At 41.2% G+C, this 13,310-nt stretch overlaps 1 protein-coding gene across 2 annotated transcripts; it reads left to right on the forward strand.

Moving 5' to 3' along the window:
* Positions 1-834: 834 nt before the first annotated feature.
* Positions 835-8,932, forward strand: LOC307256299 (uncharacterized protein). 2 transcript variants are annotated; one of them, XM_080035214.1, is made up of 12 exons: positions 835-1,045; positions 1,760-1,812; positions 1,902-1,972; positions 2,408-2,505; positions 2,640-2,813; positions 3,225-3,368; positions 3,464-3,542; positions 3,643-3,701; positions 3,811-3,997; positions 5,103-6,191; positions 6,298-6,407; positions 6,819-8,932. In XM_080035214.1, the coding sequence occupies exons 1-12, from the start codon at positions 938-940 to the stop codon at positions 6,849-6,851; spliced, it is 2,205 nt and encodes a 734-aa protein (XP_079891340.1). In that variant the 5' UTR covers positions 835-937; the 3' UTR covers positions 6,852-8,932. The 2 variants fall into 2 exon arrangements, with proteins under 2 accessions (XP_079891340.1, XP_079891341.1); XM_080035215.1 differs by having other exon boundaries at positions 3,240-3,368.
* Positions 8,933-13,310: the final 4,378 nt, after the last annotated feature.

Consider the following 13,310-nt stretch of genomic DNA (forward strand, 5'->3'; position numbering starts at 1 on the left):
CGTTTGAAAACGGACCGAGACTACCTCTTCAGCTGGGTCTCGGAGCGTTTGTTTGGTCCGCCCCCGAGTGCGATTGCTGTATTCACACCTGCCTGAAAGATGCGCACCGAAGGCAGAAGTGCATCTGAGTTCGTTTCAACCGAACTAAACACGGCATGTGTGAATACACCCTTAGAGGATAACGTTATTTCCTTAACTATGAATCAGTGGTCTACATTGGTCCATCTCCTTCAATTTCCCACCTTGTAGTGTCAGATCAGACCACTAATATATGGTCTGCTCCAAGAAAATAAATGGACCCTTGGGGGAAATTGACTAAGAAATTAGATTGATCCAAATGATGGACCTTGGCTAAAAGGTGAAGTCAATGATTCTGAAGAATACTTTTTGTTAGAATCCCATTTTGTCAGAATCAGTGAATTTCCTACCTGTCCGTACTGTGTGTGCATGCTGAAAAAAGTCTGGTGTTAATACACAGCCTAGGCTCTGTAAACTGGTATGTAAACAAAGGGTAGGCTAAAGGGGGGCCATCGTAGCAACATACCAGTTTACTATGCTAGGCTGTGTATTAACACTGTGTACAACATTGTGCGGATATATTCACTGATTATGACAAAATATTATTTTGACAACAAACATTCTCCAGAATTGCTGACTCCGCCTTTGATGCTCCTCAAATTGTTATGACAAACTTCAGGATGACATTTGACAGCTGGTGGCTGTCAGAGGCTGTTACGCGGAAGCACTACAGCTCCCAAGATGCACTGCAGCAGCAAACAGAATGACTTCCTGAGTTCACAGTTCAAAGTGCTCCCATGCTCGTTGCAGTATGGTTTCAATGGAGTAGGCACTGACTCCGTCCAGTGCGTTTTAACATGAAAATACTTGTTGTCGTTATTTCTGCGTGTTTATTTGTCGGCTTCCACACGCATCGAGCATGTCCGTGAACGCATCAGAGCCCGAGCTGATCCAGCTTATCTACCGCCACTTGAAGGAGCACGGCTTTCACTCAGCTGCAGACGAGCTCCAGCGGCACAGCCCACAGGTCGACACTGTCTATGCTGCACAGACACACACACGCACGCACACACACACGTGCACGCACACGAAGAGAGTGAGGAAATGAAACTACTGTATATGCTGGAGTTCGCCACCATAGGTCCACGTTTGCGACAGTGTTTCACGTGCTGCACAGCAATGTTACAGTTTTGAAAAAGTTCACAACCTGAAAATGGGATTTGCCTTCGCGTTCTGTGCATTGGCAGAACTGCTGTTGAATACACAGAGTTCCTCTACAACAAGTTGATTAACTTGTTCCATACACCCTGACCCTGTCAGTATAGTGTCAACTCTGTCTTCTCTGAAGTTGCTTCCATAATCCAAACCAATGGTAGCCTAGGCTATATCATTTGTCACTGTATTTATTAATCTATTCTTCTTATGTTCATTATTCTTTGATGTTATTGTGAGCCTGATGTGTATGCACTGAGCCCTATTCCAGAACAAATTGCTGCCCACATCATTAATATTTTCCAGCTGCTAAAATAGTAAAAAGTGAATGGCTTGTGTATAACAACATACTTTCTATAATAATGGACATTTTAAAAGATCAATGGCTGTTTTGTGATACACTGAGTTGCCAATATTCATAGTTTATTATATGCACAGCCGGCTGAATCTAACCTGTTGTTGGTATTATGTCTCATTTATTAAACGTAATATACTCATTGTATACTTTGACACTTTTCCATTTCTGCAGGGAGACACAGAACTATCGGCGTCACTATTGGATATCTACAGCTCCTGGTTAAAGTGAGTACGGTTTCTCTAATAATAAAACCTGATCAGACTCTGTTGGTTGTTATGATGTATGTGCTGAATATTTTTTCTTCTCTTGTCAGGGACCCGAAAAAGAAGAGGCAAACGGCCAAGCACTCCAGTTTAAAGAAACAAGAAAGGACTCCAGCCAAAGGTATGACTGCGACTTGAAACTTCATATACACAGCATGGGAAGTGGGTACAACTCTAGACCGCATGATAATTATATTAACTTGCTTTAAAAAAAATAAACAAGAGATGTAAGTGGCTTTTCAGACGTCGAGAGCCATGTTAAAGGCCTCCACAGCTGTTCTCTGACTCCTTTTAAGATAGCTTAGTTTTTACTTTCTATCCAAACACGTTCCAACATACTGTATAGTGTGCAAAGCAATGCTGCTCAAACTTGTTAGATTAAGGTTTGAAATTAAGTTTAAGGTTAGTGCAGTTGAATGATTCTGTGCTAAGCTGCGACAGATAGATACTAATGTTTCAACGCTCTTTTAGCAGTTATTTTTTTATACGTTTGAAAATATTCTGTGTGAATTTTTCATTTTTGTGTTTTCATCCTACATCCTACATCCTGCACCAGCTCCAAAAATCCAAACTCCAACGGCCTCCAATCACACCGGAGCTGAGGATGACAGCAGCTCAGATGACGAGGCACTGAGTCAGAGTCTACTGCCACAGGTGACACTGAGATAAAAAACCTATTACACTGCACACACACGAAAGCTGTTGTTGGTTTTTTCAGGGTTTTTCGATAACACATCCTAACAATGGTGATTTTTCATTCTATTGACTTCTTCATCTTGACGTTACAGACTCCCCCTGCGTCCGGTAAAAAGTCTGCTGTCGCTACCCCGGTGAAACCGGTGTCCGCAGCCTCTCCAAGGAAAAAGAAAGATGTGGGCTCAGTCACTCCTGCCACAGCAGCTGCCGGCGACTCTAGTGACACCACAGACATATCGGAGAGCGAATATAATACTCCAGCTGTGGTAAGGGGAAGTTTTTGTTTAGATCACCAGTATCTATGTGCTTTATTTGTCTCTATGGCACATTGCGGATCCATCATAATAGTAAATTCACTTATATGTACGGGTTTTTCAAGTAGGGTCTTATGAAGATGCATGGTCCTTCTATTCATCGTCACGGTCAAATTAATAGAGGGCTGATGCTGCCTGTTCCATGGACAGTACATTCTTGAAGTGCTTTAAAGTGCTTTAATCAAAATTCTAAAGCATTTGGGTTTATATATTGTTTGATTCATCATAATAATACGCTTGACTGATGAAAAAGGCAAAAAGCAATGATGCATTGTATAAGTGATGAAATGTGTATTTTCACATTCATAATAGAAGACAATCTAGAGATGAAGTCTTCACTCATTAAAGCATTTTATGTGGAAGTTTTCACACCTACAGACATCTGTATCAACACCAGTAAAACCGCCAAAATCAACGCCAAGATCCAAGGCGGTGAAATCTATCTCATCTGATGTTGAACTGAAGGCTGCTCACCCGGGAGTCGGCGAAAAGCAAGCGTCGGTGAAGGTATGCAGCATTTAAAAAAAGCTCCTTATCTCTATATATATACAGTACATGTTGTGCTTTTTAAAACTGAAAGGCTGCAAAACACTTTCTCCCAGGTCAAAACACCCAAGAAGAAAAGCACCGGCATCACCTCTGTGCAGGGAACCACAGCTGCTGTCACAAAGCCTTCTGTCGGTAGGTTTGGCTGCGGTGAACCACAGCATTAAGTAAGAAAATAAAAGTTCACTTGAATATATTTGTGAACCCATTCTGTGCACTTCTTTGTCATGTCCAGCAACGCCAAAGAAAAAGAAGGACAAACCAGCGAAAGGAGCAGCGACACAGAAGAAGAAGGTGGGAAGAAGGCTTTTATTTTGTAACATATTTTATTTTGGGTTTAAGAACTGGTCCTGGTCACTGAGCGGACTGTTCTCTCTATTCCTCTCTTTTGCTTTTTCTATAGTCTGTGCCAGTGAAGAGGAAAAAGGCTGAAGCTAAATCCACGGAAAATGTCTCCAAGGCGAAGAAATCAAAGAGCAAATCAAAAGCCGAGACTGAGGCTGCTGCTGTGGCGGCCGGAGGAGATGATTCAGACTCTGACAGCAGCCTGGATGTGGAGAAATGGAAGAAACTGATCCTGCAGATGACAGGTAGAGGTTTCCGTGGATAAAAAATCACTGAGGGCATCGTTAGTGTACACGTATGCAATGGAGGAAAGCAAACCATATTTTCTAGTTTTGTGGAGATATTTGGTTATTTTTCCCCAAAATATAGCCACCACTATTTATTTAGAAGAAGATAATGTATCTTGTGGATAGTTAGTATATAGTAGATGGATACCAAATCCCACTCACCTCAGATTAAGCTTCGGCTATGATATAGATACATAGACTCCAGGTAAGAAGAAGAATTTTTGTTTTTAGTGGGGAGTGGAGGATTGGAAAATGCAGGAAATGGTGTAAGAGCTGGGTCCTTTCACTTATATGGAGAAAGACAACCACCAGGCAGACAGGGCACCACCCACGAACAACATGGAACACAGTGATTTCATTCAAACCGTTCATGCAAACCGAGGTGTGTGTGTGTGTGTGTGTGTGTGTGTGTGTGTGTGTGTGTGTGTGTGTGTGTGTGTGTGTGTGTGTGTGTGTGTGTGTGTGTGTGTGTGTGTGTGTGTGTGTGTGTGTGTGTGTGTGTGTGTGTGTGTGTGTGTGTGTGTGTGTGTGTGTGTGTGTGTGTGGAAGCTGTGTGGTTGCCATTGGTTTTTAAAGTGAAACGCTGCATGTGAAATGTTTAATGTATAGATATCATCATGAAACTTGACAATTTGATGTTGGATAAAGGCAGAGTAAAAATCTTTGAGTCCAAAGTTTTGATGGAAACAGATTTTCGATGCAGCTTTTTTTCATTTTATAAATCAAAACATACTATGTAAAGGTCTCTAAAAATGCATGTTTGGCATATCATGAATCAGACTATTTCCAACCAAGTATTGAAAAAAACATAATGGCCGTTAAAGACGATTGTATTGTAGAAATATACATACGCAAACAGACAAGGTTTAGTCAAATAAACACCTAAATGTACATTTTGGACAGAAAAGAGGTTTTGGAAGCTAAATAGCCAGAAATCTTAATATTGAGTTTGACCAGTCCTTTAAAAAAACTAAAAATGTGCCTGCCATGTCTCACGTTAAGCATTTTTGCCACCTAGCTATGTGTGTTCACTGTCCTCTTATTTGTTTACTTGTGTCCACAGAGGACGACTTAGCCAAGATGGACACCATAGCCGCTCTGGACCCCACTATGCCACCACCAGCCAAAAAGAGAGTGAGGAAGTCCCGGGCCAAGCCTGCCGCAAAACTGGAGGCCCCCGTTCAACAGGACAGCGTGGCGCTTGAAAAGAGTGAAGAGGTGGAGGTGAAAGCTACAGCAGGAACACCAACGAAGAAGAGTAAACCCTTGAAGAGCATACTGAAAAAGACTATGGCCTCCTCCTCCGCCACCCCCAGCAAAGAGCTAAACGTCAACGCGGTAGAGCATGCACCAGCTGTCTTAGAAGAGACGCCTAAGAAAGAGAAAAGGAAAATGGTGGCTCCGGCCCAAGACAAACTAGATGACACAACATGTGAGCCCAAGAAGAAGAAGAAGAAAAAGACAAATGAAAAGGAGACGACTGAAGACAAGGCGGAGGCAACTGAGACCGAAGGAGAAATAATACAGACACAAAATTGCAATGCGGAGGACGTTTCAGAGCCCGTAGTGCAAGAAAAGAAAGCCAAGAAGAAGAAAAAAGAGACGACACAGCACAGCGAGGAAGCTCCAGAACAGACAGCTGAAGAGGAGAAATCTGTGAAGAAGAATAAGAAGAAAAAGACATTGTACAGCGAGGGAAACTCTGAGCAGCTGGATGAAACGGTAGAAGAGAATACAGAGGAAAAGAAAGCAAAGAAGAAAGAAAATAAAGTAGATGTAAGTGAGGAACAGGAGCAAACAGTGGAAGAGGGCAAAGACGATTCAGAGCAGACATCCGGCGAGAAGAAAGTCAAGAAGAAGAAGAAGAAGGAGGTGACGGCTGCTGATGGTGGAGATGATATAGAGCAGATAGTGAAAGAGATAGTTAAAGAAAAGAAGAAGAAGAAAAAGGACAGTCTCCTTGAAGAGAATTCAGAGCAGATTGTGGTTGCAGAAAATACAACGATAAATAAGTTGGAGGGCGAAGAGGAAACGCCAGAGCAGGTTACTGAAGGCAAGAAGAAAAGGAAAAAGGACTCGTCACTGGAGAACCATTCAGTTGATACAGAGCCCCCGCCTCCACCGAACCCCGAGACGCCAAAAACCAAGAAGAGTGAGTAGAGGACTCAAGCCAACCTTTACAACAAAAAAAATATATAGTTTTGGAAAGTTTCAGTTAACTTAACTGAACTTAACCTTTTTATTTATTTCTTCCTCAGAGAAGAGCAAGTCGACATCGGCAGAGAGTGCAGAAACGCCTGCGGTGTCAGTGGAAGACGCCGCGGAAACGGAAACCCTCGAAACCGCCTTCGTCGACACGCCCAAAAAGGTATCGCAACGCTGCACTCTTCACAAGTCAAATGTGTTACAGGCAATGGCAATGTCAGTGCCAGCGAAGGACGTCCCAAAACTACACAGGTGTCCCTCCTAGCATTGCTTACTGCTGAGACCGAGAATTTACGGATGATTCCAAAAACCGAAGCAGGGCGTCATGTCACTCGATGCCTGAGTTCACATAGTGAATCAATCCAGGAACCTTAAATGTCCAAATGATAACTGACCATTGAGTTTGTTTTTTTATCGTCTCTCTTGTATGACACACACTCTAATGATGATTAGATCTTGAAGCGCTCACAATGAATTATGTCACAGCTGCCCAATCAGAATACCACCGTCATTGGTTTGAGAGCGAGTGGATAATTTTTTTTTAATGTACTAATTATTCTGTCATTCTTCACAGAAAAAGAAATCCTCCAAGAGCAAAGAGCCGTGAAGATGTTTGATTCTTCATCCCTGCCAGAGCCATGAAGATGAAGGCATCACATCCAGAGTCCATCCGATTTCTACCATATTTTATGGGATACAAGTATCACCAAAAACTGTACAGAGAAAATTATTTTTTGTATCTTTTTAGTTTTTGTCTTTGTGTTTTGACTTCCTCTTATATGATATATTGCCATTTTAATGGCATTAATATGTAGAAGGGATTTATAACTACTCTCGTATACAAATTTTATTTTCAAGGCAAAATTCTGTCAATGATTGAACAGAAACAAATCTCTCTTCAAACACATTCTCTATTTCAGTCTCAGGAAATTTCCCCAATATCGTCCTAAATCTTAACCCTTGTGCCACCCTTACTTTTTTGTTACACAGAAGGACCTGGCGGCCACAAGAAGCCACTCCCAATTAACTTCCATAAAAACCTTATACAATAATGTTTTTTTTTACTTATTTTTTTATAAACCATTTACCCCACTTGTGCTCTGTACATACATATTTGATATTAGTTTTTAATGTTAATATTGCTTTTAATGCTTAAAATGATTGTTTTTGTGTCAAAGTCAGTATTTTTTTCCCCCTAAAAACGAAGATTTTTTTTTTATTCTGATATAATAGATGCAGAGTTGATTTTTTTAAGTGGAATAACTAGAGTTTAGGGCATATGAATGATTTACACAAAAATTTATTTTGATGCATGTTTAGTTTTTGCGCATGCTCAGATGCAAATAAATTGTTACACAGGAGGACCTGGGGCCTGTTTCAGGTAGCTGGTTTTGAGGCAACCCGGAGTTTGTTCGCTCTGAGTTGGTGGAAACTCTGGGTTTTCCGTTTCAGGTAGCAGGTTCAATGCAACCGAGAGTCAGTTACTGCGGCAACATACGCCGTGGGTCTAACCTGCTGGATAGGTGGTTAGACCTACCCTGAGTTTGTTTTCACTTTACGCTGCAGCTCCGACTGAAGAAGGAGTGTCACTGTCACACGCGTCCCTGTACAGTTTGAAGCAAAATCACTCCACAGAAATCTCCATCGGGATGTTTTTATCATTTCCTGATGATTTTACGTTTGACCGATCATTTATCTGATCAGTAGCCTTGTTCTCAGCCCTCGGTCCGTTCATATAGGCGGCCACCTTACACATCGTGACATGCTCTACATTCAGATTAATAAACCTATTTGTATTGTATGCTTTTTAACGTCTGTGCCACTGAACAGATTTATGTCAGGTGGATTCATGTAACGCTGCGGCTGCACGCGATTGTTACTGTTCACTTGTGCGATCCTAAAGTCACAGACGAGCCCTTTTATATTCATATTATAGCCTAATATGAATATAAAAATTATATAAATAATTATATAATAATTTAAACTGTGATCACTTGAGGAAAATGGATCTGATAATAAATCAATCAGGCTCTTCAATGGAAACTGTCACCTTATGTGTCAGACGTTAATGTCTTTCACTCCCCATTTAAAAGAAGCGACAGTCTGTTTACTGCACAGTGGGCTATTAGGCTACAGCTTCCCAAATACAGCGAATATAAAACACTGTCAGAAATGCTGTGCCGCGCCAGCTTTATTACTTTACTGCTGATATGCGTAACTTTTTAAAATGGACTATGTACTATATATTTTTTCTGAATTGCCGAGGAGATTAGATCAGAGTTATGTGACAATATACCCGTTAATTCTTCTCCATAGGCTACCATAAACTCATTCGTTAATATTTCTAACTCCAGTGGGAGGAGCGGAGAAGTTTTTTTTCTTTTTTTGAGAAGTGGAGAAGTGGGAGGATCACGCATTTGTTTCTTCTGTTTCCATGGTGAATCATGTTATCAGCGATCCATTGACGATGGCTTTTATGCACACGCTCCACCCAGAGTGAACACGCTCAGAGTTGATTAACCCAACGCTGATCCACTGTTCTGTAACCGAAAACCCAGAGTTGCTTATCAACCCTGCGCTCTGAGTTAACCAACTCAGAGCGTATGATTAAACCCAGAGTATGTAAAACCAGCTACCTGAAACAGGCCCCTGGCGGCCACAAGAAGCCACTCCCAATTAACTTCAATTAAAACCTTATACAATAATGTTTTTTTTTTACTTTTTCTTTTATAAAGTATTTACCCCACTTGTGCTCTGTACATACATGTTTGATATTTGTTTATTTTTCATTGTTTTTTTCCCTTTTCAGGCTAGTTTTTGTGATGAAATTACACTTTTTTATATATAAAAATAATAATAACTAAGGGGCCACTCACACTAGGGCCGCGGCCCCGTGCCAAAGCTCATTAGCATACTAAAGTCTAGAACGTTTGGCTAGTGTGACCACGCCATCCGTATTCCAGCACGGAACAGCCCCTTGGCCACGGCACACCTGGGAGAGGTGTGCCGTGGCCAAAGTACAGATGCTAATGAGATGACACGCGCACAAGCAAGCGCACAGGCGGAGTTCCTCACGTGAATTTATTAAGGATGCGCATAGTCCTTTAACGCCCGCTGCCTTACTAGTCGGCACCAGAATTGCCCACCACTTGGACTTGTAGCTACATAAAATGTGTGAGAATTAACGTGTGTGTAGGCCTAGGTGTGGGCTAATAAAAGAGGGGGAGAGCTAAATAGGTGAGCGCAGAAAGCAAAGCAAAAAGGTTTTCGTGTTTACTCACGTTCGTCAGATGATTTTTTTCTTTTTCCTCCCGTCAGCTGTCATAATACTGCCTTTACGCATGGCGGTGGAGACGAACACAAAACAACACACAACGGGACTCCGCGACCCGGTGATAAGGAAACAGTAGCCTACACTAAGGTTTAACAAGAAACTTTATAAAGACACTTAAAAAAACGATCTCTGCCCATACAAAAAGTTCTGACTTGGATTTGATGGAGCGATCGATGTGTATAAAACCATCCGGTACGGTCTGATGACGGGCCGTTATATTAATAATAAACAGCGTGCTGCACAAATATGAGACTGTCCACCGCGACCTATTACGTCAAGGCTACATTTAAAAAAAACTATAGCTTAAGGATTCTCGTTGCTCTAATGTGGAAGTGGAATATTTGATGCAAATTTGGCCGGATGAAAATATTCACAAACAGTCGTATAGCCTACAAGTAGACTAAGCTCCAAATCCTAAACGCGCACGGTGACGTAGGCAAGGTGCAAGTGTGCCCAGGCCACGAGCAGTGTGAGCACGGGCCTGCGGGGGGAGGGGGGGGGAATCGTGCTGAAACGGCACTAGTGTGAGTGCGCCCTGAAACACTTTTCATACAATAGATGCAAGGTGGATTTTTTTCTGTGGATGTTGACCAGATCAGATCTATTAATCATCAACGAAAAGATTGACATTCAAGCATTTTTTGTTTTTGAGCAACAACAACATTTATATCACAAAAAACATAAATCGAACAGTAGAACAGGCTAGAATAGATATATATATGCAGCTAAAAGGTGCTATTTTGGGGCTTTCAGGTGGCTGCTCACCCAGCATGCACAAAAGTTCACTGACTCTCCCAAAACTGTGTGTGTGTGTGTGTGTGAGAGAGAGAGAGAGAGAGAGTGTGAGTGAGTGAGTGAGTAAGGCCCTTTCCCAAATGACTCCCTATGCACTCCCACTCCGTGAGCGAGTGTGACTCGCTGTGGAGTCACCCTCGCGGCTGTGGAGTGCCACTCGATCATTAAGGGGAGGGTATAACAACGGCGCGGCTTTGGCAAGCCCTCGCCTCTGTCAGACGGAAACAGGAAGAAACCTGGAGACACTAGTTAACTGTTAAGTCTTTATTTCTCACCCTAAAATAAAATTCCACCACTTTTATATTTGACCTGAAACGATCTTTACATTCATAAGCTACGCATGTGAGAGTAAATGTAGTATTGAATAAAAACAAACTCACTCCCATGATTTTTTGGCTGCATAATTTATTTTTTGTTAAACATTTTGTAACTGCATATTCTTAATTTTACCAGCTCAGTCTGTAGTGGAGAAAACGGGTGGGTGATCCGCTGTTTAATTATCCTTTTAGTTTACATGCACAGCAGCATACAAAACCAGGGAAAAGAACAATAGTCTGCTAAAGCATGTATTCCACTTGTCATGATACGTTAATCTGCCATTTCGACCCACGAATCGCGGCAGTTAATTAGCGTGCATAAATTATAATGCACTGCAAGGATGGTCATAAATGAGAAAAGTCATGCGCTCCAGCTGACTGACGTCACCGCCGCTATTACTACCCCTCATTGGCTTTAACAGTAACACAAATCTTACTAACAATTTAAGGAAATAATAATCACTGTCCCTTATTAACTTGTGGGCATTTTCTTCATCTGCTTCGTTTTATCTTTTATCCACGCCTTGAAAATACACTAACGGTAGACAAGTGGCATAATCAAATCAACAAGTGTAAAACAACATGTTAATTCCAAAATTGTAGGCTACCCTCTGGTTCCGTCATTTAGGGCTATGCATAAAAATAAACAATCAAATGTCTGTTTGAGGTAAGAGAACGTTTCATTTATAATTCGGGAAACAAACTCCATGGAACTCTCATTTGTAAGTTAGCTCCTCCATTCCGGACTTAATTGATTGGCGGACACCTGTGTCAAACGTAGGGCTAAGCCACTATCGATGCAGACTCGATGATCGAGGGCTTTATAACCCACTCACACTCGAGGCTCTGTGGTTTGGGACGACACTCAATATGGCGGGCCCTCCTCGCGAACGCGCAAACGGAGGGATAGTGGATAGGGATAGGGTGTAGGGGGTGGATCTAGATTGGGCCTTAGTGTGCGCGTTTGTGAGTGAGTGTGTGTGTGTGTGTGTCTGTTTGTGTGTGAGAGAGAGAGAGAAAAAGACGAATGGAAGAGGAACACACTTCGCTGGCAATTTTTGCAAATGTGTCATGGCCAAGCATGGAAGTTGCTTGGCCATGCTGTAAATGAGCACCCATACTTAAAACATTGGTCAATGTTGCACCTGTGTACACAAACCCAGACTTTCCCAGACTTTTGTTTTCACTTCATCGGCATCTTTGTAGCGCTGCAAGATGCAGGAGTGCGCATCACTTCAAAGAGTATCTAGGAAGGATTTTCCATTATCAAAGAGGCTCTGAGCTGTTCTTCATTCTTATCCACATGAATACAATCTATATAAACTACAAAAAATGATTTGTTTTACCACAAGAAATGTGGCCTTATTATGAATACACACACACACACAGTTTTAGGAGAGTGTTAGTGACCTTTTGTGCATCCTGGATGAGCAGCCACCTGAAAGCCGCAAAATAGCACCTTTTAGCTGCATATATATGGAAGCACACAAAGACACACATACGCACACACAATAATTTCACAACAAACACACAGACACAACCCTTAGGTATCCATATGGACCCTAACCTTTCATGTGTTGCTAATTTTTTTTTATGTATAGGTCTGCAACTCTAAAAAATTATAAAAAATCATGTTTTTTTCTTGTTTTGTTTTAGGGAGCATTTTGATTTATCAGTAAAAGGTGAAGTACATTAATAATTCAGCTAAGTGGGGGTAAAAAGTGTAATTTTGGTGTCTTAAGTTTGGGATGCATGCCTAATATCATTACATTTATATATGTCTGTCAACATGGCTATGGTTTGAAAAAGATAAGTTTTTACAGATTTGAATGCTTTCAAATTGAGCCATTTTTTACATACAAGTTTGGGTGTTTCAAGTTTGGCTGTCTGTACACACACACACACAAACCATAATTTCTCAATATCTACATATACACCACACACTGGTATCCCTACCAACACATCAACACCATTTAGGTTGAAATATTTTTTGACATTGACCTTTGGGGGGCAACAATATTGCAGGACTGACAACCAGGAAAATAGCCTGTCATTCAACCCCATGTAAAATATACCCAAAGGGCACCAACTAGTAGTTGGTGTGAAAATCACAAATTGTGATGCCTTTTGTCAAGGATGAAACCACAAAATAATAGAAAAATATATTGTATGCTGGTTTGTCAGCAGGATCAAATTTGGAAAAAACGGCCGTTTTGAATGGAAGTGAATGACGGCAGAAAATGGTCCCAGGTCCTCCTGTGTAACAAAAAAATCTCCTGCCTTTATTATAGGTGCTATGAAGTTGCTGAGTAGAAATTCAGAAAGTATCTGCATAAAAATTAACCCTGGCCAAAATGTATTAGGCTAACATAAGCACAGCCAAAGTTATTCAAAAAACAAAACAAAAAAAGGCCAAATGGCAGAAAATGGTCCCAGGGTGGCATGAGGGTTGATTTGTTTTCTGTGTATGCCAGTTGCCCACTCATCAACTATTGTGAAGAAAAACATTTGTGACCAGTTATAAATGTATTTAAAAATGATATGGATAACGGTTTTAACTGCCTATTTTGGTATCCTATTGAAAAAAAATATATGTTTTGTAAAAGCATGTTTTTAGAAA

This window comes from Ammodytes marinus, assembly GCF_949987685.1.
Source record: "Ammodytes marinus genome assembly, chromosome: 10".
Lineage (NCBI taxonomy): Eukaryota > Metazoa > Chordata > Actinopteri > Uranoscopiformes > Ammodytidae > Ammodytes > Ammodytes marinus.

Coding starts and splice junctions, on each gene's coding strand:
- LOC307256299 (XM_080035214.1), top strand. CDS start 938: ATGTCCGTGAACGCATCAGAGCCCGAGCTGATCCAGCTTATCTACCGC. Junction 1,973..2,407: donor AGAAAGGACTCCAGCCAAAG/GTATGACTGCGA, acceptor ATCCTGCACCAG/CTCCAAAAATCCAAACTCCA. Junction 3,543..3,642: donor TGTCACAAAGCCTTCTGTCG/GTAGGTTTGGCT, acceptor TGTCATGTCCAG/CAACGCCAAAGAAAAAGAAG.